General features: G+C 38.5%; 1 protein-coding gene across 2 annotated transcripts; it reads left to right on the top strand.

Moving 5' to 3' along the window:
- Nucleotides 1-880: 880 nt before the first annotated feature.
- Nucleotides 881-15261, top strand: LOC148031508 (uncharacterized protein At4g15545-like). Of its 2 annotated transcripts, none has more exons than XM_087685021.1 (10): nucleotides 881-1092; nucleotides 1620-1976; nucleotides 12945-13013; nucleotides 13145-13192; nucleotides 13322-13391; nucleotides 13461-13727; nucleotides 13872-13917; nucleotides 14049-14127; nucleotides 14222-14352; nucleotides 14894-15261. In XM_087685021.1, exons 2-9 carry the CDS (start codon nucleotides 1704-1706, stop codon nucleotides 14321-14323), a joined length of 954 nt encoding a protein of 317 aa, XP_087541147.1. In that variant the 5' UTR covers nucleotides 881-1092; nucleotides 1620-1703; the 3' UTR covers nucleotides 14324-14352; nucleotides 14894-15261. The 2 variants fall into 2 exon arrangements, with proteins under 2 accessions (XP_087541147.1, XP_087541146.1); XM_087685020.1 differs by having other exon boundaries at nucleotides 13145-13204.
- Nucleotides 15262-25739: the final 10478 nt, after the last annotated feature.

Genomic DNA, 25739 nt, shown 5'->3' with positions numbered 1-25739 from the left:
CTAGTTTCCTCATTGCTTTGTAGCTTCTCTCTATCCTAAGTTTTTGGTGTTTCATGAGGAGCTATGATGTTTACTCTGGAATGCTTTGAGATTGAGTTTTGTTAACATTTTCCAATGTTTTGTGATTGTCGAGGGGATATGATGTTTGCATCAAAGAGAGACGACACTAGAATGGCCACTCTAACAACCACCTAATGGAGGCTCTCTATAGCTGTAAAAATCATTTAGGACAATTCAAAGATGTGTTTGAACAAGCAAATGCCTAAGTGGGTAATCAACATAAATAAATTGACTGAGTAGAAACAATATAAAATATTAGAAAAGTAAGGTAGTAGTATGATGAATGCGAGAGAGAGTTGAAAATATAGAATTGACGAATATTACAATAAATATTTTTTGTTGAATAATTAAAAAAACCTATTTTAGCATAAAACGAACAAAATAAAGGGAATCTCTTCTCTTAAAGAATAATTTCTAGTGTAAAGGAAGAGAAAGTGCAATTCTTTCCTTTTTTTCACCACATGGACGATGCCAAACTTTCCCCATGAAATTTGAAATTCAAAGTAAATAAGAATATAAGTCAAAAGTACAACAAATGGATAAAGAAATACATGAATATGCTCTATCATTGGAATAATTGGGTTCAAGCTTTAACCACAAATGAGAATATATATTTTACACACACACACATTTGCATTTATTTACATTTATGCATAATGTTGTTATTATATTATAAATATAGGCAATGTATGTTAGAAGGCAAAAAAATGAATAATATCAACATTAAATAGGGATGTTTTGTCATAAGTGGGTTCAAACCAAATTCATTAAGGACCCCTTCAAAGGGGAATTAAAAAGAAGAAAAAACACCACTGTTCTGTCATAATTGGGTTCAAACAAATTCTCAAAAGACGGAGAAGGGGAGAGACTCTGGCTGGCATCTTTTAGCACACTGTCTGAGAAGGTGGCAGCTTTCATGGCACTTCATTGCTGTGCATTTCTGGCCTCTTGCTCGCAAATCTTGTGAGAAAGAAAGACCATTTTCCTCCATCTCTCTCTGTTTTTTCCATATCATCAGCAGTTTTCTCTCAGGTCAGTCATTTGTCTGGTTTTACAATTTCTCTGTTAGGCGAGCTCTGTAAGCATCAGACATTAGGGTTCCTGTTCACGTATCGTTCTTCCCGGATTATATCTCTTAATCTTTGTGGTCTTGTCGAGGCCTGTTTTCTTACCAATCTTTTTCATCGTTAATCAATCACGGTGGTTTTCCCGAGTGAATTTCTTCATATTTCTCTCAAGGACTGCGTGATCAATACATGAGAAATGCTGGGATGGTCAAGCACACAAAATTGCATATTTTTTTAGTGTAGTTTATGTCTCGTGGAGCAATATTCACAATTTTCCCACATGTATAGACTCAAGAACAATTGCTCTGAAATGTATGTTGATCTTGGGCATTTTCTCTTTGTATTTGCTTTTGGAATCTGTCTTGGAACTTAGCAGTCAATATTGCAGAGTATTTTCACGTAATTTGTTGGCCTTTCCTTTTAAATTTCATCTTTTGTCTTAACATTACTTATCATTCTCTGTAACATAAAAAGTTATCATCTTTTATGCAGAGGAACAAATCAAGATCCTGCCTGGCATACCTGTGTGCAATGCAACAGACAGCCTGTGCATGAAAGTCTTGTGTGGAAGATAGCATGGGCCCAGGTTCGGCAACAGAGCTGGATTTACCGGAGGATGTTCTTGCAGTGCTCCCATCTGATCCCTATGAACAGCTTGATATTGCTCGAAAAATCACCTCAATGGCAGTCACCTCTAGAGTGGAGAAGCTGGAGGTGGAAACTGTCACTCTACGCCAAAAACTGGCAGAAAAAGAGCTCCTTATCTCTGATCTCCAAGCACGTGTTGGTGAGCTTCAGCAGGCTCTTCAACAGACCACTAACCGCCTTACCACTGCACTTGATGAGCAGGTCTTGGGCAATTGATGTCTTTCCTTTTCATAACTCTAACGGTTTATGTATCTAGACACAGGGATAAGGTTGCCATATCTATGTGCTGTAAGTACAGCTAATGCTTGGTCTGTTTCTTAGTGCAGATAGTTATGAACAGGCATCACATGCTTTTGTTCAGCAATTTTTACTTTTGATGTGGTCACACTTCATAGACCCTCAAGTTTGTGCTATAGAGTTATTACTGTGTATGATGTGGAATGGGCACAAAGGAGTATCACCAGCTCATGAGCAGCCTCAATACTCTCTTTGCAAGATGTTGACGCCAAACAATCTAAATCAGCATACTGGCATTTGTCGAGCTAAGTGCTTCAGGGTTTTAGGCTTGAGACTATAGGAACCCACTGTGGTAAAGCTGTGATGGTGATAAGACCTAGATATCCTGTTACGATTGATTTTTAAAGCTTTACTCGGATTAGGACAAGCTGACATTTTGGAGCTTTAGTGGCATTGTTAATGCAAAAGGAGGCTGATAACTGCAGGCATGAATAGATCAAAGGGTCAATGAGCTGGTATCTCAAGATAAAAGTGCACCAGCAGTTGAAGTAGTTCACAGAGTTCTTGTCGAAGGTAGATTCAAGGAGAAGGGGCTGTCAAGTTTCCACATTATTGAGAAGCTACATGATGTGACCTATTAGGGCAAATTGGAAGATGCATCCAGTGTTTCATGCCAGTCATGTTCTGGATTATCATTATCTTACACCTCGGATGAGCCAGAATTAGTGGACATTCTTGTAAGGAAATGCTAGGATAAAGAGAGAAGACATAAGAGTGTACCACACACAATAACAGAATTTGATGAATGCTTACTGAAGGGGGAAGAGTCTATATAAGAATGAAGAATGATACAAGGGGCCACAAGACTCTGTGTGTTAAGGGCCAGAGACGAGGTGAACTGATATAGGAGTTAGAGATGCCAAAAACAATTCCAAGAGTGTTGTACTTGAGATGAATCCTGCACCTAGCAACAATAGTCCACCAAGGCTTGAAATGTAGGCATAGTGACATGGCATATTGGTGTTGGCTGCAAATTACAACGATTGTAGAAGGTGATGTGATGAATCAAAGAGGCTGGTGATGGGAGATAGAGAAGTGAGAATGCCCATGGCTGCCTTGTATAGGACTTTTTGAGCCATTTGTCCTACCATTTTGTAAAGGCATATCTTTCTTTCAAACAAATCATTGCTGTTTTAGGACTCAAATTGGGTCATAAATTTTCAGATTAATTCAAGGCTTAATTTTCTTTGCTCAACAAGTCCTATAGGCCCAAAAACATGCCCAAGGGAAGAGAGCATGACCTCGTTGACCCAAAAGGTTCCACCCCAAAGATAAGGGCTTACCAAGATTGGAGAGGCAATCGATATTTTCCTTTGTGTAGCCCCAGTGCATGGTTCTTAATATTTTTTCCAAAGTGGTATTCTATGGCTTTCAAGTTCCATAAGGAGAATTATAGTGCAAGGGTGTTGAAGACAAGAAATTGAAGAGGATGGGTTTGTACACTCAATTTTCTTTACAAACCTTGGTGTATCTTTACATGGTACCAACACCAATGCTCTTCTAAGGAGTATTTTTCATGATTCTTGCAAAAGCATGGTTTGTACAAGTCTACATAAGTGACACACATCTAACTCATCATGCCTTGGATACCTCTTTCTTGGGATCCTATAATGTCTTCTTAGGTCTCTCCTTCATTGGATGCCCTAAGGTGACATTGTTCACTCGATGAGGACGATCCATCTTTCTTTTCATCTTCTTTCAATCCACTAGATGTTGAGGGGATGATGGAAGTGGAGTTCATAGAATTCTTGTGTACAAGATGTCCATAGGTATACTTGCTATTTTACCATCAATTCCCTCCTAGCCTTCCTCTTTAAATGATCATTTAGGTTCTCTTCCTATGCTTTTAGTAGCTTAGAATCAAACTCCACACTTGCATCATCTACTTTCGATTCGTGATCACCACTCTTGGACTCTTGGCCTGTTGGCCGACACATTCGTACATCGGGATGTTGCGGGTTGGTGGTATGGGATGCCTACCCTTGGGATGTGGTCGTGACCCAAAGTGCTACTAGCTCCTAGGCTCAAGAGTGAGCCCGTTTTGGCTCCATGGTTGGGAAGTGGCTTTGATGTCTAGTCCCTTATATTCGTGAATGTGGCTTGTGTTGTGTCTCGTATATGTATATTGGATCCTAGGGGGGTGTTTCAGTAGAGCTGTCCAATAGCAGACAACTCTTGTGGGGGTGGGTTGAGGGAGATGTGGATGTGTGTCATATCCACTAGAGATGGATCCCGAGTGTAGTAACCACCTGCTGGAGCAAAGGACGATGAAGAAAAATGTTGGAAACACAAAAAAAAAGCTTGCTATGGATGAGGATCATGATGTTAGCTAGTTAGGGCCGTGATATTTGGATGGAGCATTAAGTAAACAATGGTTGGTGCCCTGACCGAAAGATGAGATAAGAATTTATGACAAGTTCTAGTAAAATCTTGAAAGTAGACTTAGAGGGTATGTAGTGCATGTGTGATGTGGTGGCCTGGTGGAATGCAAACATGGTGGCCAAGTGATGTGGCAAGTTGTGCGATAGGAGATTTGGGTGGGCAATGTGAAATTGGCCTTCAAACTTGCAAAGGGCATCACCTAACTTGCAAAAAGCACTTATCAAGCCAAATTTCAGCAATAAATCACTTAAGGTAAGGGGAGCTAGAGTGCTCTTGCATAGAGACAAAATACATAGATTGGCCCCAAAGCTTGGTGCCTCTAGCAATAATTCTTTATGTTTCTAGAGGCATTTAAATTGATTACAAAGTAGTTGAATTTGCTTCAAAATCCTAAATTTTCGGCCACTAGCAGTCTCTAACTAGAGCTTGTTCTTGAATCTTCTCTCCACAAATCAGTCCAGCCCTGCTTGCTCACTAAATCACAAGCTGCTCTCACCAACTATGTTAAAAAATCTCTAGAACTGATTGGACTTGCCATGAAAACTTTAATTTCTGCATATTCTCTTCAAAAAAGCACTTGCACGTAGACAAAGACTGCTGTCCACAACAAACCCAGGCCCTTTGAAGAGAGGAGATACTACACACAGCCTGCATACAATGCTAGACAAGAGGTCTATGCTGAATAGAGAATCTTTAGGCTTTTGCTAGTGTCAAACTCTTCAACTCAGCCCTACATGGTGCTGTCAAATTCCTGTCCCTTGTGCACAAAAGAGAGAATACAACAAAGAGAAGAGAGAGAAGATGTGTTGCATGCAAGGCAACCATAACTGTGCTTCTATTGCCGAGACTGTTCATCAGCAAATGCAGCAATGGAGATGTTGAAGAGCAGGTCGCCAGGCTGTTGGACTGAAAATGCAGCAATCTGGAGTGTATGGAGCTGGTGGTGATGTGAAGAAGAACTCTAGAATGAAATCGCTTGTTGGTATGGAATAAGCTGGACAGCACCACGAACTGAGATATCTACGAAGGTAGGGGCATGGATAGTAATGAAGGTGTGATGGGGGAATGATGAAGAATGAATGAGAGAGTGAGTGTGGAGTGAAGATGGATGAATGCTCATGCCCTATTTATAGGCACATGAGTCACTGAACTCTATAGGGTGTCGTCCGGACTCTCTTGGGTGGCACTTTGACACTACTAAATGATACAAATGAAGTCTTTTTTGGGGCTGTAAATGGAAACCAAAATAGGAATAAGGGAATACAATGCACTTAATGACTTTGGTATCTTAGCATGCAGATCCATTTTGGAATTGATATTGCATCTTGTTTCTCAACTTTAGGCTAAACCTTATTAGGCATATCCTTTGGAGCATCATGTTCAAAGGGTCTTTGGAGACTTGCACGAAAGGTATTATGGATTCTCCAACGATCTAGTACTTTTAACATGTATGCCGCATTATGGATCTTCTTGATTACTTGAAAAGACCTGTAATGTGGTAACTTAAGAAATAATCACTCTTTATCCTCCATCTTTTTAAGCCTTGCCTTTCTAAAATCGAAAGAATCCAATCATCCTTTACAAACTCAAGCTTTCTATGGTGATAATCTATCATTTTCGTTTGCTTTTCTTGTAATTTTTGGAGACCTAGCTTAACCTTTGTTAAGCTTCATCCAAACTTTCACACACTTATCTACGTCAAAATGCATGATAGGTGGAACTTTCTTTTCACCTTTAACTATCTTAAAAGTTGCCTTACTAGTGAAACCATGAACATTATTGTTTAAACAAACTCTACCAAAGGCAAATACTATTCTCATTTGGCCTTATGCTCACACACAAGATTTGAGAAGGATCCACAATAGTAGAATATGCTTCTTTTGATTGTCTATCTATCAAAAAAGAAAGGATGATAAGTTCAAAGCAGTTCTAATACTCTAAAAAATTTCCCTTCAAAATAAACTAGTCATTCTTGCATCTCTATTATTGAGTTAGTTGCTTATCTTAATCAAGTTTCATTGTCCTATTTTACTTCAAAGTGGCATCACTTTAAAGTGATGCATTATCATGTTAAAATGGTGCACAACATTTAGTGAACCACGTCTTTGTAAAATTCTCAACTTTTAAATCCTAAAACTTGCAAGAGACTTTGCAACATTTAGTTTAATATTAATGGTACTACACCATTTAAGATTTGTGCTGGATCAGTCTGTAGCCAGTGCCGCCAGCAGCAGCCGCCTGAAAAACGCAGGCAGATTGGGTGTAGTTGCCAGCAGCAGGAGTTGAGCCGCTGGAGCAGACAGGAAACGGTTGCCAGGATGCAGGGCAGAGCAGGCCAGCGGCAGAAAACAGCTGCCAAGAGCTGGGTGGAGCAGGCCAGCGGCAGAAAACAGCCGCCAAAAGCTGGGCGGAGAAGGCGGAGGTCAGCCAGTTGCAAATGCAAGCTGGGCTGAGCCTTGGGCTGGTTTGGCTAAGCTGTAGGCTGCAAATGCAGTTTAGAACAGCTGCCAAAAAATGTTGATGTAGCGGAAGAAGAAGTGGATGCCAAACCCGCTACCAGTCTTTGCCTTCATTGGAGTGGAGGATCTTTGCCACTGTCTGAGCAAAACCGGCTCTGATACCATGTCAAAAGATGACTATCAGCGAGACAGTAGGGTTGGCGGGGAGGAACACGGAGTGAACTCAGCAAACATGGAGAAGCGAAGAGAAGAGAGAAGAAACTCTAATGAATGGAATGATGAAGTTTTGAATCATGGAGTGAATGTAATATAAGGGAACAAGGGTGCTGTAGCACAAGGAAGATGATGAAGACAGCCATGGACCACGAACTGCAATGTCCTCCTGAAGGGGTGTGAGGGTAGTAGAGAGGCTGGAGAGAAGGGGCGACGGACTGAATGAATCAGCCGTGAGGAATGAATGAGAGAGTGGCCTATAAATAGGCACAGTCAGTCTAGGATGGCGCCCCTTTTTGGGGCTGCAAACCCTAAACACAAGCCCTAAATGCAAAACGTAGAAACACAAAAATGCAAACTGCAGGTGAAGGGTTTCTCAACAAGAGTGGCCTATAAATAGGCATGGTCAGTCTAGGATTGCACCCCTTTTTGGGGCTGCAAACCCTAAACGCAAAATGCAGAAATGCAAACTCCGGGTGAAGGGTTTTTCAACAGATGAATGAAATGAAATAATGAAGTGAATTTGATACAAGGGTGCCGTAGCATGAAGGATGCCTTAGCAGGGAGATTGTAGAAGAAGCCTCTGAGTTTACAAACGCAGGGATGATGAGGTGTAACTTGGAGCAGGGAGATTGCCGTCGAAGAGGGGCCTCTATGTAGGGATGATGATTGGTGATGCTTGGAGCAGGGAGATTGCCGTCGGAGGATGAGGAGCCTTTGAGTTTGCAAATGCAAGTCTTAAGGTTGGGGTGCTAGTTATTGTTGTGGAGTGATGTTGGAGAAGATGGAAGAGCTAGAAACTGAAAACGTAAATGTAGCGGTTTCTAATAATGGAAGTGCTAGTTGTGATGTGAGGCTAGGTGGAGGAGGATGAGCCAGGCTGGCTAAATGCAAGCAATAGTGGTCTTTGGGGCTGTTGCCAACTAGAAGAGGAGATCGCCTACAGTAGAGGAACGAGCAGGAAGTCAAAATACAAGCAGGACTTGGAGATGATGTTGCTAGCTAGATGATGTGAATGTCTGATGGCGGAGGAGCCGCTAGGGTGCAAAACACAAACACTAGTCGACTCTGATATTGTTGCTAATAGTGGGTGATGAAGTACTAGTTGAGAAGGAGAAGGTTGCCACCAAAATGCAGGCTAGATGATATTGGAGGCTGGAGCTTGGCGCCTGGCAGCAAGAGATAATGGCGGAAGGAGAGGAGAGAGAGATGATGGTCTCATGAAATGAGTGAAAGAAGTGGGTGAAAAATGAATGGGAGATGTTGTATATCTAGGCACAAACATTCTCGAGTCTTGCCTACTGGAGTCTTTTGTATGGCGCTTCAACTCTCTTAGAAGACCCTAGAAAGCCTTTTTGGGGCTAGAAATTGAAACCAAAAATGGGAATGAAGAAGGGAAAATATATGGAATGATGTGGTTTCTTAACACCCCTCTTAGGCCCAAAAAGGAGCACAAAAGAGGAGTGGGGTGAAGAGAAGAAGATCCATCGTGTACTTTGAGAAAGCCACTTGAAAGGAGACCTATGAAGATAGTTAGGAGACCGGATGAGCAGTAGAACCTGAAACACAACCTTGGGTGAGAAGCCACTAGCTTCATGACACCATGCTGGAAGGAATATGAAGGCCTAGTCACAAAGTCGCTGCTAAAGGCTCAATCGAAGATAGATCCTCTAGAGATTGGGTAGAAGGAGAGGAAAGGATTGCCGAAGAAAAGAAGATGCCCTCTTTGAGGGCATAGGAAAAAGATCCCCCTTCGTATCCCCCCTTTGAGAGAGATAGGGACTCCAACTCATGGATCATTGACTCTGAGATGTCTGAGGATGAAGAAAGTACTGCTAGTTGTGCCAAAGAAGGTATTGGGGGCTCGGAAGGAGCATAAGCCAGATAGCGCGTAGAGGTGTCTTCTTGGACCTGAGGAGAAGAGGGTGGGGTAAAAGGAGACCCGAAAATGTGTGGGGGAAACTTCCACGTAAGGTGGTGGTCTCTAGGAGGACTTATCGCCTTGTGAGGTCTTAATGCCTCCGTGTGCTTGTGAGGGCTTAGTGCATGTCAGTTTTCAGATGCATCTTATTGCCTTGAGCATAGTAAGCTAAGAGCCAATGTAGAACAATCTCTATGGTGCAGAAAGGAGAAGTAGCAGGAGTGCTCGGTGGAAGATGCATATACTCCAGTGGGATAGGGAGCAAAGGTTGATGTTGACAATCTTTGGGGGTGTGACTATTCTTATCATAGTAGGAGCACCTAGTGGATAGGCAATTTGATAGTGGAGATGCCATGATATTGTTGTGCCAACTTGTAAAAGGGAGGGTGGGAGGGAGAAGACATATCTCCTAGAAAAGCAATGGAAGAAGTAAGGAAATTGGATATGGATGCCGAAATTGCAACATCTCTTTGCCTTCACTGATGTAGAGAATCTTCGCAGTTCAATGAGCACCTTTGGCTTTGATACCACGGCAAGAAATGACTGACCAACTGGAGAGACAGTAGGGTTTGCAAGGAGAAACACAGTGTGTACGACAAACACTAGGAAGAGACAACTGGAGAGACAAACACTAAGAAGAGAAGATAAGAGAAACTCAGATGAATGAAAGGAAATAATGAAGTGAATTTGATACAAGGGTGTTGTAGCATGAAGGATGCCCTAGAGCAGGGAGATTGTCAAAGAAGCCTTTGAGTCTACAAATGCAAGGATGATGAGGTGTTGTGTAGAGCAGGGAGTTTATTGTCGAAGAGGAGCCTTTGAATCCACAATGTAGGGATGATGATTGGTGATGCTTGGAACAGGGAGACTGTCGTTGGAGGATGAGGAGCCTTTGAGTCTGCAAATGCAAGTCTAAAGACTAGGATGCCAGTTGCTGCTGGGGAGTGATGTTGGAGAAGATGGAAGAGCCAAAAACTGAAAACACAAATATAGCAGCTTGTGATGATGGAAGCGCCAACTGTGATGTGATGCCAAGTGGAGGAGGATGAGCTAGGATGCCCAAATGCAAGCAACAATGGTCTCGGGGGCTGTCGCCAATTGGAGGAGGAGATCGCCTATTGTAGAGGAACGAGCAGGAAGTCAAAACGCAAGTAGGGCACGGAGATGATGTCACCAGCTAGATGATGTGATGTTTGATGGTGGAGGAGCCACCAGGGTGCAAAACACAAACACTAGTAAACTCAGATATTGTCGCCAACAGTGGTTGATGAAGTGCCAATTGAGAAGGAGGTTGCCACCAAATCACAAGCCAGATGATGTTGGAGGTTGGCGTGTGGTAGCAAGAGATAATGGTGGAAGGAGAGGAGAGAGAGATGATGGTCACATGCAATGAGTGAAAGAAGTGGGCGAAAAATGAATGGGAGGTGCCGTATATCTAGACATGAACAGTCTGGAGTCTTGCCCAACTGAAGTCTTTTGTACGACGCTTTGACTCTCTTGGAAGACCCTAGAAAGCCTTTTTGGGGCTGGAAACTAAAACCAAAAATGGAAATGAAGAAGGGAAATTGTACGGAATGATGTGGTTTCTCAACATTATCTTGGTATCTAGTTTGATGCTATTGAGGGGTGTTGTTTTGAGGCAATCCAAGTACATTGTCAGCTATTGCAGCATCTACAATTTGAGGATTGCAAAACTATCTCTACTTCAGTTGAGTTAGGCTTCTATTTTTCTCTCAAGGAGGTTGGTGATCCATTTGACACTTCTTTTTATTAGTAAGTAGTTGGATGTTTAATACATTCATGCAATATATGGTCAGACATTCAATGTCGTATTCTAGTTGAGCAGATCTATGTATAGCCCAAGTTCACGGCATTGGCAAGCAATTAAGTGCGTCTTTTGATACTTGAAAGGCACATAGGTCTTGGGGTTGTTTTACAAACTTTTACAAATATTGACTAGGCAAGATGTTTAACTTAGTGATGCTTGCATCTCTTGGCTTAGTAAGAAGCAACCTATGGCAGTCACTTCGAGCTGTGAAGTTGAACATAGGGCAGCTTTTACAGCTATAGTTGAGTTTGTTTGCTCAAATGCCTTTATTAGACCTGCATTTTGCACTTCCTTCAGCTACATGTATCTACATGGATAGTTAGTGCGCATTGGCAGTTGCATGAAATCTAGTATTTCATGTGTGAACAAAGCACATTGAGGTGCACTATCATTATGCCAGGGAGAGACTTCATGCAGGGGAGATTGATTTGGTCCATGTGCCTACACACTTGTGTGACCACACTTTAGTGTCTAGGTCTCTATGACCTTAGGGTTGTATCTTGTACTTTCATTCTTGTGATTCATTACATGAAGATACTCTTGCACGCTTCTTTGTGTGTCTACTCTCACACACACTCTCTCTTTTCCACTTTATGTCTATTGAGCTGCACTGATTCAACAGTTTTGCATAAGCAAGTTTGCCGTTCAAAGTGACTACAAAGTAGCCGATTTTGCTATGAAATCCTAAGCTCCAGCCACCACTAGCCTCTAACCATAAACTTGTTCTTGTACTTACTCTTCACAAATCAGTCTAGCCCTGCTTGGTCACTAAATCACAAGCTGCTCTTACCAATTATGATCAATAGTCTCTAGAATTGACCAGATCTGATATGAAAATTTCAATTTTTGCATAATCTCTTCAAAAAAGCACTTGCATGCAAAACCAAGATTACTCTGTACAGCAAACTGTGTGCCCTTTGGAGGGATAAAGTGTTGAACACAGCTTGCATGCAACCCTAGGCAGCAGATCTACAAATGTAGAAGCTTTAGGCTGTCACTTGTGCTAGACACTTCAACTCAGCCCTGCACAATGCTGTCCAGTCACATCACTTGTGCACAGAAGAGAGAATACAACCTATTCTTCTTGACTAAGTGTAGGAGAAGAGAGAGAAGATTCTGTTACAGCTATGACTGCTGCTCCCACTGTCATGTCTGCCAGAAAAGCTGCGGCCCTCTTCCTCCAACTGCCGCAAATGCTGAAAACTGATCCACTATTGATGCAAAAGCTGCACGATTAGCTTTCATTTACCTTGTTTGCCCAAAAAGCATATTTTTTCACATTAAAGGTATTATTTCAAGTGTCCTAGGTCCAACCTTTGGCAAACTTCCCAATCTAATAAGTTTAATGAAAATTTTGGCACCAAGGTTGAAAAAGCCCCAAGTTATTTAAATGTATTTGTCACTCGCACACTAAATAACTAATTTAATTTTTGTGGCTGTCACTATTGAACCCCTGCCAATGATAGACCTGCCCATGTCCTACAACTTATGCAATGTCGTACTTGCCTAAAGAGCTAGGAGTTAATCTCATGTTAATCCTGAGCTTGGAAAAACACATCATGGTGATAGTGTGCCTTGACACTCTTGCTCAAAGGGATCATGATGAATGTGGAGCATCATGGATCATGCCTTCAAATCATTGGTAGTCAAGCACACATGAAGATGCATGTGGTTTGAGGAGCGTGAGCAAGAGTGTTTGTGGCTGCATGAGACTCTGAATACTGATTGTGACTGTCTGAGGGTCTGGCAGTAAGGTGTCTTCAAGGATTTGGAGCCTTGGGGTTGACTGGTTTAGGATCTTGGCTTAAACATATTCTTTATCGATTTGTTTTACCTTTAGAGTCACATGCACCTTCTTTGCATACTACATTTGGTTTTACAATGAATCCTCACCTAAAATAGAACCTGAACTCCTTTTCATCTAGGTGGATACTGTTTGTGACACTTTCCATCCTTTGATTTCTGATGTGCTGGTTAGAGAATGAATGGTCTGATTGTTTTTTTAAAGCTAGTTTTCAAAACGTTTGCATGCTTAGTTGGCTCTAAGTGCTGGATCTCTGGTTTGACAGGCAAAGCTTGCAACAGAGAAGAACACTTTGGCAGCATCTGTAAAAAAACTAAATCGTGATGTTGCAAAGGTCTGATCGAGTAGGCAAGCACTTGAAAGAGACAAATTTACTTTATTTCCTTCTGATTTACTACCTTTTATATCAAAGGGAGTGCCATTTATTGGTGGCTTATATTTTTTTGGCTATATTGCTAAGTGCAGCTGGAGACTTTCAAGAGGACACTAATGCAATCTTTGCAGGAAGAAGATGAAAGTCAATTGGTATGATTTGATCAAATTCATCTCTTACAAGAAAATGTTCTAACTTCTCAATGAATAAGAGTGAAAGGGATAAAATATGTGCTCGATCCCAATGAGGTCGTTTATGTTTTGGCACAGCAATCCAGTGATGATAAGAATTCCACAAGTAGACTTTCAGCTGTAGATTCTTCAGTTTCAACACAAAAAGGTGAGTGTACAGGTAATGGTATCTGAATCGGTCTTGGATTTTGTTTCTGATGTCTAGATTCTGGTGCAGATTCTAAAGTACCTACTCAGCAGATGTTCCCATTGACACCACCAAACCTCACCCCACAACTCACCCCTAGTGGATCACCCAGAAGACAATCAGCAGCAACTTCTCCCAGGGGAAGATCAAGTGCAGTCTCTCCAAAGGCACAATCGACAAAAGGATCCCCAAAGTGGCACTCTATTGGAGATGGAAGGCTATCATTGCCCTCATCTTTGCCAACAAGCAAGCACTCAACAGCACCTAATTCACCTCCTCATGCAGGCTCACATACAGGTACTACCAGAGTATCACTCCCTTTGGTTTTGGCATTTTTGAGGTCATGGAAAACTAGCAGAATATCGTCTGGAATCTTTGTTGTTTAGGGAAATGTTGTGCTCAATTGAGAGAAGGCTCTTTTTCCTGTCTAATATATTGCAGCCCGGACTGCTCGAGTTGATGGGAAAGAGTTCTTCAGGCAAGCCAGGTATACAACTGGACCAGCCAAGTTCGATAATAGCCAACTCTGTACTGACCAAATGATCAAAGCTGTTGTACTACTAGAACTGAAGCTGGTGGCCTAAGGCTTTATTAATATAAGAAGCTGAAATTTTGCAGAAATAGGCTTTCCTATGAGCAGTTCAGTGCATTTCTTGCAAATATTAAGGAGTTGAATGCACACAAGCAAACAAGAGAGGTGTGTTTCAAGTAGTGATCACGAGTTTTAGCTCAGATAAATTTGGCAAACATTTCTGTAGACACTGATTGATTGCTGAAATTTTGCACAACAGGAAACATTGAGAAAGGCAAGTGAAATTTTTGGGCCGGATAATGAGGATTTATACCTTGCATTTGATGGGTTACTCAGCCGCCATCTCCCTGGTCAATCGTAGTTCCTAATATATTTGAAATACCAGTCTTGGTAAGCTAGTGCTCAGTGCTTAAACATCAACCATTTGCATCAATATATTGCATTTTTCTTTGGCAAAACATAATTTTTATGCATACAGTTCCGACTCTTTAAACCCATGATACTTGAGAGATTGCTCAGACAAAAAATAAAGAGTCTATATTTGTCTGAACTGCTGAGGAAAGGCAGTGATTGGTTTCATAATGGCTATAATTAACATATTTGGGTGGGTTGAGAGATTGTTTGGAGGAAAAGTAAGCACGCCTATATTTGTCGAAATTGCTGAAGGAAGGCAGTGATTGGTTTCATATTGGCTATACAATTCTCTATTTTGCTTCATATTGTTCTGGAAATCCCTCAATTTGCTACTTTCCTCAATAATGTTTTTAAAGTCCCTTCAAATTGCTTTATGATCAAATCTGACGTACAGGGCCATCAATCTCAGCTTCCATTGAGTCCAAAACTGCATCTTTTTCACAGGCTTGCATCTGAACAATTTGTTGTGTTATGCAGCTTATGTTTTTTTAAACTTCTTGCAACGTTATTGTAACAGGTGATTAACTGTTTGGATCCTCTGAGTCATGATACAAGAGGAGGCCTGTGCAAAAAATTCGAAGTGGAAGCATGAGGAACATATGACACAAGCCTAGTGAAAAGTCAAAGATGCATTGACTGGCAATGATCCAACATTTTGACTATGATGTGCTATGGACTTTGCACAACTGTGAGCATGAATGTTTTGACATTATCTCGGCTTCTCATCTAGAGAGATCATTGGGGATTGGCTATTACATATGTTTTGCCTTGTATATTTATTCTTATTTGCGTCATCCCTTATTTTTTGTGCTTGAGCATTTCTAAGATATTGGTGTCTTTCCAAATGATATTTTGAGTGCAAGTTACACTGTCTGTATCAAGCATCTTTTGCATCATTTTAGGGATGTATTGTGACATGGTTATGTAGTTTGCTGGTGAATACTGTTAAATGTCTTTTTGACGTTGGAGATTTACTGAATTTCTAATTTCTAACTACTGGTGAGTGTGCATGAGGGAAATCTCAAACTTATTTTAGAACTTGTTTCCTGGGACATGACAACCAACATACACTAATGCTGTACCTTGTCCAAAGACTGGATAGAGCCTATTGGTTCAAACCTGAATGATTTGACTTAAAAACAATTGGCTGATGTAACAAATGAATTCTGAGAACACTTGTAATCATGAGTTGTGGTATGTTTTATGCTCGGTTCATATTGAAATGCCATTTGTTCAGATTTTGATCACAAAATCGAAGTATCAGATTTAATGCATACTGTATACTCTGTTGGTGGCTATGCTTGATGTTCAAGGCTTATACTCGGTGGCTCTGCTTGACGAAGGTATGTTAATTTTGGTGGTATGCAGTGACTGCAGAGTATCAAATACTGTCAGATTTTCTCACTTTATGTTCAACTTCTAAGCCAAATTTGTTTTTTTCCCCTTTCACATTGCAAATGACACCACTAGGGACTTGTGCCTCTCTTTTAAATGGGGTTACAAGTTCCCTAAGACAAGATACTTGAAAAAAGCTATTGAGCTGTCTATGCTTATAGCTTCACCTTGAACTACTGTGTGTCTTTACTTGCTCATTTGTTATTTTGCTTGTGTACATGCTGTAGTAGAATAGCATACAATTGGTAAGAAATGTTTGAACTTGTGAATAGACATGCAATTTTATGCCATGGTTGTCTTCACATTTTCTACACCCGTGGCATTGGTGGATTGTTCTTGAAAGTTGAACCAACTTGATTTGGTTGCTTATTTTTACATTCTTATCTGACTTGATATTTACACATGCTTGCATGTAGACATGCTCGGATATAAATCTTGTGCACAGATGCACAAACTGTATTGCACAATCATGGTTGAATTATTTGGATTTCTAGAAATACATGCATATGTGCACACAAATAAATATGTAGAGTTGCTTTTAGCTCTTGGCAACTGACAGCATGTATCAAGTGATGATTGGAATATATCATCTCATAGAGACAATTAGGAATACTAAAGTAACAAATAACAAGCACAATTGGACAAAGAACCAAGAATTTAAAGAGTTGTTGATCTCAATGGAACTTAATCGGCAAGCATAGAATCTATTGTTTGCATTGCTTATATAGAGGATAGAGAATTGTTGGGTGCGGTCTTGCTTGAAATGATCTATTAGATCATGGCGGACTCACTTTGAGAAATTTCTCAAATACTTTGGTAAGTGAATGCTTTATGAGTAGGGGAACAACTTTGTAGAATATACTAAACCCATTCAACATTTAGATGTATCTATAGAGCCGGTCTCCAAGTTTGATAGTCTATGCAATCCTTGAATTAATAAGGTAGATGGTTGCAAATGAGATGGTTACACAACTCTTCCTTACAAGGAGACTTTAATAGACTAGTTAGCTGCAAATGAGATGGTTACACAACTCTTCCTTACAATGTGACTTATCACAAGCCCTTTAATGTGCTAGGTCTACATCTTTAACACTTGTCCAAGTAGAATAGTTTGCTTGTTGACTTTGAGTCAATATATGCTCGCAGTTTGGAAGATAAGAGTTGTTAGCAATCTAAATACTTGAGAGATTATCACAAGGGACTTTAGTTGATTGGGTACCTCAATGTCTTGCATCTTGCTTTTCCATATACTCTCTGAGCAACATTTATTGCTTTATAATGCTATATGGTAGTGCATTAGTTTTTACTTGCTTGATTGATTGATACTAACATAAAGCACAGAAATTACAATATGTTATATGCCCACTTAACATTGTTATATGCAAATAACTTTATTAGCTAGATTTGGTGCTTAGACTAGTCAAGCATTTGCAATATGGTTTAAGTATCAATATTCTCTTGTTTTTATAGTCTAATATGTTTGAAGTGATTGGCGATGTTATAGTGATTTTAGGTCAAGCCTTGTATCAACAATGTGAATGAATCTCCAACAATATATATGTTCGTATCTACAAAATTCGACCTATAATCTTTCACAAATTGAGGTTTGCTTTCATTGAAGAAGAGATTGATTTGCAGGATTGCATTTAAATGTCTTTAGTATTGTTATGATGCTTTTATTAATTGCAATACATGGGTTGATAGAATTATTGACTTTAGTAGTTTTTGCACTTCATAAAGAGGTTATGAGACAATCTAGGTGCTCAACTCAAGTTGATTGGACAAAAAGGTCGTTCAAGTATGCTTCTAAAATATCTCTCATGCACCCCTTCAAGTTTCACACATTTTGTGTAGGAAAGTAGAGGGATGTTGGTTAACCAAGGGGCATCACCTTAAAATGTTCTTCACCCTTCCACAATGTGTCTTATATACTCTTCTATAAGGTCTATTGTGACTTGATTTTATCATAATAATGTAAGTTGCAATGGCCACCCCTTGGTAGAATAAGTACTAACCTATCTTGGAAAGACTCTTTACAAAAACAATTGTTGTAAGCAATAATAAATTCTAGGCATTCGCCAACTATTTCTTTATTTGAAAGCATATCCACATCTAGTTCATAGTCAAGCATGTAGTTACACAGTGTTATGTGCACTATATGTTCCTAGACATTGGAAGGTTTAAGAATGTTGAACTTGTGGAAATAGAATTGTTACACATATGTCCATGTAGACATTCTTTGTTGCTCTTTGCAAGTTGCTTTTCATTGTATTCAAACACATGTTGCATAAGAAAATCACATGCAAATAAGGGAGCACATGGATAAAAGTTTTCTCAACTTACACATAAATTATTGCTCTCAACCTTTTAAGTATACCCATGCATATGCTTCCCATTGATACATTCCCTTTATGCTCACTTTTATCAAAATTGAATTTGTTGCAACATCCATATTTTTATATAACTATTTCTTGTTGTTATGTTGCATGTTTAAGGGGCATCCATAATTATGAAATCAATCATAGAGAGTTTTTGAAAACCCTATGTACATATGCTCCTTTGTTCTCCAAAAGATTGATTATTCCATTAAGAGTGTGCAAGTGCACTTTTTGTAAATCCACAAAATGGTAATGATCTCAAGTAGTGTAGAGACAAATCTTATAGTGATTTGGAGGTGTTTTAGACTGATATAGAAGAATTTGAATGCTTGAATTGAATGAATCTCTATACAACGTATTGGAGAAGAAATTTGATGAAAAGGACTTATTTTAGAAGCTCGAACCTCTCGGTTGACCTAGGCTACCTCACTCTCACTGCATGGATAAATTGCAACAATGAGCCTTTCATGGATAGACTATAGTGAGAAGGTAAATTGGTGAGTTTGCTACATTTGTTTGAAGAGCTTGCAATGGCTATGTGAGGTAGCCATAGTCAAGTTGCTTGAAATGCGTAAAACAATAAATGGTTTGTAAGCATGGCAGTCTAGCTTGTGAGAGCGCAAACAATGCTACCCAAAAGTGATTGCAAAATCTTCTATCATGATAAGAAAGTATTATCTTTGGAAATACATGATGAGAAAGATAGCTTTGATGAATAGTTTAGCAATTTGTGGTGTAGTTAGTATTTTTTTACAAGGGACAAACTTAGGTTACTAATTGAATGCATCCACTATAGTCTATATCATGTCATTTTGTGTAGATGTGTGACCAATAATAAAGTCTGTAGAGATTTGCTCCCATGGTCCATTAGGTACAGGTAAATGTTAAGTAATCCATAAGATTCACCATGGTGATGTTTAATGTATTAACACAATGCTTCTAGACAGGGATTTTGCAATATCATGCTTCATTTTAGGCTAGTAGAAATGCTCTTTACATGCAATTATAGTAGATTGAATCACTCTATGACCCATATAAGTTGGTGTGTGCCTTTCATTCCCAATGTTCCTAAAAGATATAGTAATATTCTTTGATAATACAAGAATATATTGTAACATGTATAAGGATAAAAAACAATTGTATAAGCATTATGAAAACTTTACCAAATAATATAAAATTTGAGCTTCAATAGTAGAAATCTAATTTAAGTACACATGTTTAATTTTATTGAAACCAAGTAGATGATGTGAAGAAATATTTTTCTTAGGCCACACTAGCATGTCCAGGTTGGTATTGGATCATTGGGTCAAAATTTTGGATAAAGAATGCCCATTTAATATGATAGTCAAAGATAAGGGATTAGTTTAGTAAGTGTTTGATGGCTTGTTGGTCTATTTTGATAATAACTTTAGATAACATAAGATAGTGTTTCTAGATGTCTAAAGCATCCACTATAGCTATGGTCCTTTGTCATATGTGTTGTAGTGTTATTCTGAAGGTTTAAGTTTTCGGCTTGAAAGAATATAATCAAAGGAAACAATCACAAAACCTTGATAATCCACAAATATTATACTGGTCATTTGTGCAAACATAGCTAATGCATCAGTAAGACCAAAAGGCATGAGTATAAATTTATAACGATCGAATTGCGTTCTAAATGTGGTCTTAAACACATTAGCTAAATTCTTGACTTGAGATTTATCTTACCAGAAAATTTGGTCCCCCCTAAGTCTATCCAAAAAAATCATCTACTCTTGAAATAGAGTATTGATTTTTGGCAATCACTTTGTTTAGTACCCTATAATCAATGCAAGTTCTAAGTTTTGTTTCTATTCTTAATCAAAAGGATAGATACATTGAACTTAGATAGTTGTCTTTGTATTTCTTTTTTGGTGCAAAGGATTATGCATTTATGAAGATTTGTGCGGAGTTACCTCAATAAAAAGTTCTATCTTGTGATCTAGATCTCCATGAGAAGATGTCAATTCAAGTGGGTAATCATCAACAAAATAGTATTTATATGAATTTAAAAACTTTTTTTGCGAGGTGGTCAATGTACAAGATTCAAGAGATTTACTTTCAACTACCAAAGTCATGCATACTTTTTATTGTTGTACGAGTGCTCATTTAACTTGCATGTGGCTAATCAATGGGAACAGTTCAATTTTCAATTTTCGCTCACTAGTCAATAAGATAGATTGGCCTTGGAACTCAAATGTTATAGTATGTGTGTGGTAATCAATGTTTGGATTGTACTAATGTCTAAAAGGCATACCCAAGATTACATCAAATGATTGAAGAGGTGCAAATAGGAAGCTACATTTTTCTTTATATTACCCATAGAAATTTCTAGCCCTTTAACCTAATGCCTTGGAATGCATATTTAACTTTGTACAATAAAGGAGTGGTCTCTTTGATAGCAACCTCCTAACCAACTCTTCAAAAACAAAATCATGGGAACTACCATCATCATGCAAGATATAACATCACAATCTTTCATAAGACCTAAAGCATGTAAAATGATATACATACTTGATTTTGCATCATATTATCAGGATTCTTTGAAAGATGGTGGAATAGTGATTTTGGTAGAGCTAATGGCAGTTTTGGAAGTGCACCACCCAATGGAGGCAACATATTGGTGGATGTTGATCTTGATTTCTCTCTTTCTTAAGCAAAACCACTAGTGCCCCTAAAACCACTAGGAGATGTGGATTCATCTCAAATTGACATGGTTTTTCGTATGTATAAAGACTAAAATGAATCTATATAGAAGTCATTTTCACAAAGATTTTGAAGATAGATATTGTATGGATGTTGATAAATAACCTTTGACCCAAAGGCCTTTGTGTAAAGCCTTCGTCTAATGAGTTGCATTGGCTGACCTTGGAAAAGGGATCGCAACGTGGGCAACAAGCTAAAAATATTAGCATTGACCGAATTTGGGTCCTTCTAGGTCTTTTGATGCTAATCATTAGCAAGAAACTAAAGACTATGATGACAAAGTGTGAAGGGATGGAGTAGTGATGATGCTTCCCAATCAGGGTTCTGAGAAATCACAAAATGAAGGGGAAAATGCATTGACTAATCTTAGACAAGGCTTCCAACATGGGAAATAATCTTAAAAAATTAATGTTGACCAAAATGTGGGTCCTTCTAGGCCTTTTGATGCTAATGATCAGCAAGAAAATGAAGAATATGACGACAAATTTGAAGATCAATTTAGGATGGGAGATGTTATGTTTGCTAAGCTAGCAAAGGATCCTCAATTTGCTCGATTCTCGAACTCATCAAGGGCAAAAAGAGGAAGTCATCCTCTAGAATTTTGAGAGATAGCAAGATGTACCATAGGAAATGCCAATTGCCTCATGATGCACTCAATGTTATTAATGAGCAAAAAAATTGGCTTTAATGGGGAAATCAATGCAAATGCAAGGCCAACTTGGAAGTGCCAATCCAAATGTGACAATTTAATTTTCCAATCAATGGTTGCCATGGGAGTGCATGGACTAAATGTTCATAGTATATAGCCACCAATGCAAGGAAAAATGTATTCAGGAATGGAAGTGGAATGCAAAATCCCATGTATGAAGTTGTAATACATCCTTCCCTAGCCATGCACCTTATAGGTATTCCCAACACCTAGTCTCAAGAGCCTTGTGAAATAAGAGCTTGAGTTAAACATATAGAAGGCCAATAAGAGATGAGAATTGTTTTTCTCATTTTGTGGAAGCTTTGTACAAATACCTTAAGTATTTTCTCTCGGCATTGATTCAAGCAAGCTGGAGACCATACATAGCTAAGCATCATCATTCAAGTACTACTGGGATAAGGATGGTAATTAACAAGAAAAAACCCACATGAAGGCCACTAGAATCTACATTTGAGATTAGAAACTAGTTCATTGTCTTGATTTTATTCAAAGCATGATAAACAATGCAAGTATGCCATGAACCATCCTACAGTAAAATTATTGGGTAGCAAAAAGGAGACGAGTTGTGCTGAATCAACCTTTTTTCTAATAGCTCACTAACTTGGCCCATTATCTCCTTTGGCATTACTCATCATCACTCAAGATTCCTTTATAACTACCCTAGTTCCATCATGCTCCCTTTTTAATGTCAAAAAGTTATGTTTATTTGTAAATTGTCAAGTGATAATACCTAGCCACAAAGGTCTTCAAGATTTGAATCAAGACATTTTATTATCTTACCATACCCAGTGATGCTGTAAGGAATAGCCTTTCTATTTTAGTCACTTATTAATGGAGAAGAATACAATACTCTACAAAGAGGGTATCATGCAACTTATCATCTTATATGTAAAAATGGAGTGTCTCTTCTACATCATCTCTTACATTGTTTATGTAAGTTATGTGAGTAAGTATCATAACTTGATTAGACTACTTGTGCATTCATTATATATAATTTTGCATCTTAAATCAGGAATTCTTTGCAAAGGTAACAACTAAACAACATCAAATGAAGACTTCATCAAGTACTCTTTAAATTGGTGTGTCTACCACCCATCAAAAAATGAAGTTATGCTTGATGAAGCTCCTAAGATGAGAGGAGAACATGTCAATAAAAGTAAAGCTTCTCATTTTTAGACTATCAAGTTTTTTCTTTTCTTCTAAGCCCCACATGTATCCACTTTTCTTATTGAGACATTTGTGAAGATCTTTCATTAGAACACATTCTCAACCTATTAACATCACATCTACCATGATCTCCAAACAAGTATTTTTTTGCATGGTAAATCACAAGGCTTTAAACACAAGTGATTCCTACATATTGGTGATGCTATGATAAATTGATTGGTTTGCCATACATTGATCTAGATCATCATTTTTGTAAACAAACAAAACATGTGCAAGCATGATCCTTTATGTGATGTCCAAACATGTTTTGTTATATCCAATTAAATGCCTCCTTAAAATATATCATTTAGAGATGATGTACATAAAAACACGTATAGCACTCAACTTTTTTGAAAAAGGCTTTAATGCCTCAAAGCATGTAATAGATATTTGTACTTTATGGATGGGTCCTTTTGAATCATTGGTACAACTCAACCTATCACATTAAACATTGAAACTCACAAGGATAGTTTTCATTTAAAATAATAATTGGTAATGTACTAAAAAATTTGTATGCCCTAACTTGATATTATACATAATCAAAATGGAACTTGATAGTACCAATTTAATACTTTTTAGTATAACATTGGTCCTTCATAATCCCAATTTGGTAGTTTTTGGTACCAATTTGAGATTTTACAAAAGAATCTAAGTACTATGCTAGGGAATATAAGATAGTACCAGACCCATTTGGTAACCCCTTTTGGTTCTATATAGACCCAATTTAGTACTATACAAAGTAAATTTCGTACAATATAGAACCAGTGTGGTACTTTATAAAAGCATTTTTTACTACACCAAGAAAAACAATAGAGTGCTAGACCCATTTGGTAACACTTTTGGTATTATACATGCCTATTTTGATACTATTTGGTACTTTATAGAATAAATTTGGTATCGTGCCATGAAATATAATAGATTACTTGAGCCATTTTGGCAGTTTCATTTGCTAATATATAGTACAAGTTTGGTACTTTACAAAAGCATTTGGTACTCTTGTAGGAAATATAATAGATACTAGAGCCATTTGGTACCCCCATTGAGTATTGTGCGATAGCAATTTGAAACTTCATAGTATCCTTTTGATATTATACTAGAAAATGTACTTCTGAGTATATTGTACAAAAGCATTTGGTACTATGCTAGGAAATATGGTAGAGTATTTTGTAGTACCCTTTTGGTACTATACTAGGGAATCTACAAGAGTACTAGATTCATTTCATATTGTGTATTACCAAGTGGGAACTTTATAGAAATATTTTGGTATTGTATTATAAAATTTAATGAAGTAGGAGAGCCATTTTGTCCCCTTCCCATCTAGTACTATATAGTACCATGAAGGTACTATAAAGTACCAAATTGATACAATACTAGAAATGCACTAGTATCCAAACTAGATGAAATGTTCCATGATCTTCCTTATATGCAAGACCTTTGAGATTATTACATGGTGCTCCAATTAGATGAAAAATATTACTGATTGAGTACCTAACATGAAAGCATAAGGTGGTCCAAGGTACAATATGAGTATCTTCATATCAATATAGGTTCTCTTATACCAAAGGTTTTTGTAGGTAATGATGTGCTATAGGAAGTATATGATGTACAACAAATTGTATTACATGTAGACTTATAGCTTACATGAAGCAAAATGGAAGAACAAAATACAAAAGCAATGATTTGAGCTAACCTAAGAGTCATCAAGAAGATGCATGGAATGCTTCACAATTTTTATCTAATCTTCTTTTGATATATCCTTTTTCTTGTGCAAAACTTGAGTCTCTATGTTCCAAAATGCATATAGCAAAGTTCTCACTTGACATAATGTTGCATCAAGGCAATGGTATTTGTCATGCATTTAATGGAAAAACTTCCTTGTCATCTTTAATCTCAAGATGAGAAATCATTCTAGCAATATTTCTCTCGATGAATGCCCAAAATAGTGATATCCTTAACTGGTTCATTTGTGTTATGCCATCAGCATTATTCAACACCATCATAAAAAAATATCTCTTCTAAAAGAGGTCATGTGTGGAGTGAGGTATCTTGAGCTAATTGAGCACGTTACGAATGTTAGATAGAAGGGTGCTCTCAACATTACCTATTGATGATTGCAAATCCTGAAAAGTTGGATAAAGCAAAAGTTATATGAATAACTCTCTAGGCACCTATTATAAGCCCTAGTATTTGCTTGTGCCAAAACTTTTCCATATTTGAATATATGTGCTTTCTTGGCTTTGCTCCATCCGTTAAAGATGGATTTTTCAACTACTACTTTTGTTTTCTTTCCTCCTCTATTCTCTCTCAACAACCGTGTACTCATGCATGCAAGCTCTCTTTTTGAGTCATTTTTCCATTCTCTGTATATTTGAATTCCTCTCAATACTTTGATCTATAGGTTCAATGTCTTGGACAATATCCAACACTGGAAACACCTTCCATATCCTCACCGGGCCAAATGGTCTAAACTGAGAAGCTACCACATAGATTATCCATATTGGAATAATTTGTGGGGAATACACAGAGAGGGAAAGAGCTATGGAAGTAGTAATAGAAAATTAGAACACACACACACACACACACGCGCGCATGCGCACACGCGCACACGTGCACCTGCACACCCACACGCGCGCGCGTGCGCGCACACACACACACACACACACACACACACACACACACACACACACACACACACACACACACACACACACACACACACACACACACACACACACACACACACACACACACACACACACACACACACACACACACACACACACACACACACACACACACACACACACACACACACACACACACACACACACACACACACACACACACACACACACACACACACACACACACACACACACACACACACACACACACATAGACACACACACACACACCCCAAATAGGTATAGCTTAGCTCATTAAGTTGAACA

This window comes from Lygodium microphyllum, chromosome 9, assembly GCF_053477565.2.
Source record: "Lygodium microphyllum isolate KBCC chromosome 9, Lygodium_microphyllum_v1.1.10, whole genome shotgun sequence".
Classification (NCBI taxonomy): Eukaryota; Viridiplantae; Streptophyta; class Polypodiopsida; order Schizaeales; family Lygodiaceae; genus Lygodium; species Lygodium microphyllum.
The sequence above is the reverse complement of the archived record's forward strand: the minus strand, read 5'-3'. Positions and strand labels throughout refer to the sequence as shown.

What these genes read in the sequence shown, in the direction of transcription:
- LOC148031508 (XM_087685020.1), top strand. Translation starts at nt 1,704, where the DNA reads ATGGGCCCAGGTTCGGCAACAGAGCTGGATTTACCGGAGGATGTTCTT. An exon ending in TAAATCGTGATGTTGCAAAG is followed by an intron (nt 13,014 to 13,144) that starts GTCTGATCGAGT and finishes TGCTAAGTGCAG; the next exon opens with CTGGAGACTTTCAAGAGGAC. An exon ending in TTCAGTTTCAACACAAAAAG is followed by an intron (nt 13,392 to 13,460) that starts GTGAGTGTACAG and finishes ATTCTGGTGCAG; the next exon opens with ATTCTAAAGTACCTACTCAG.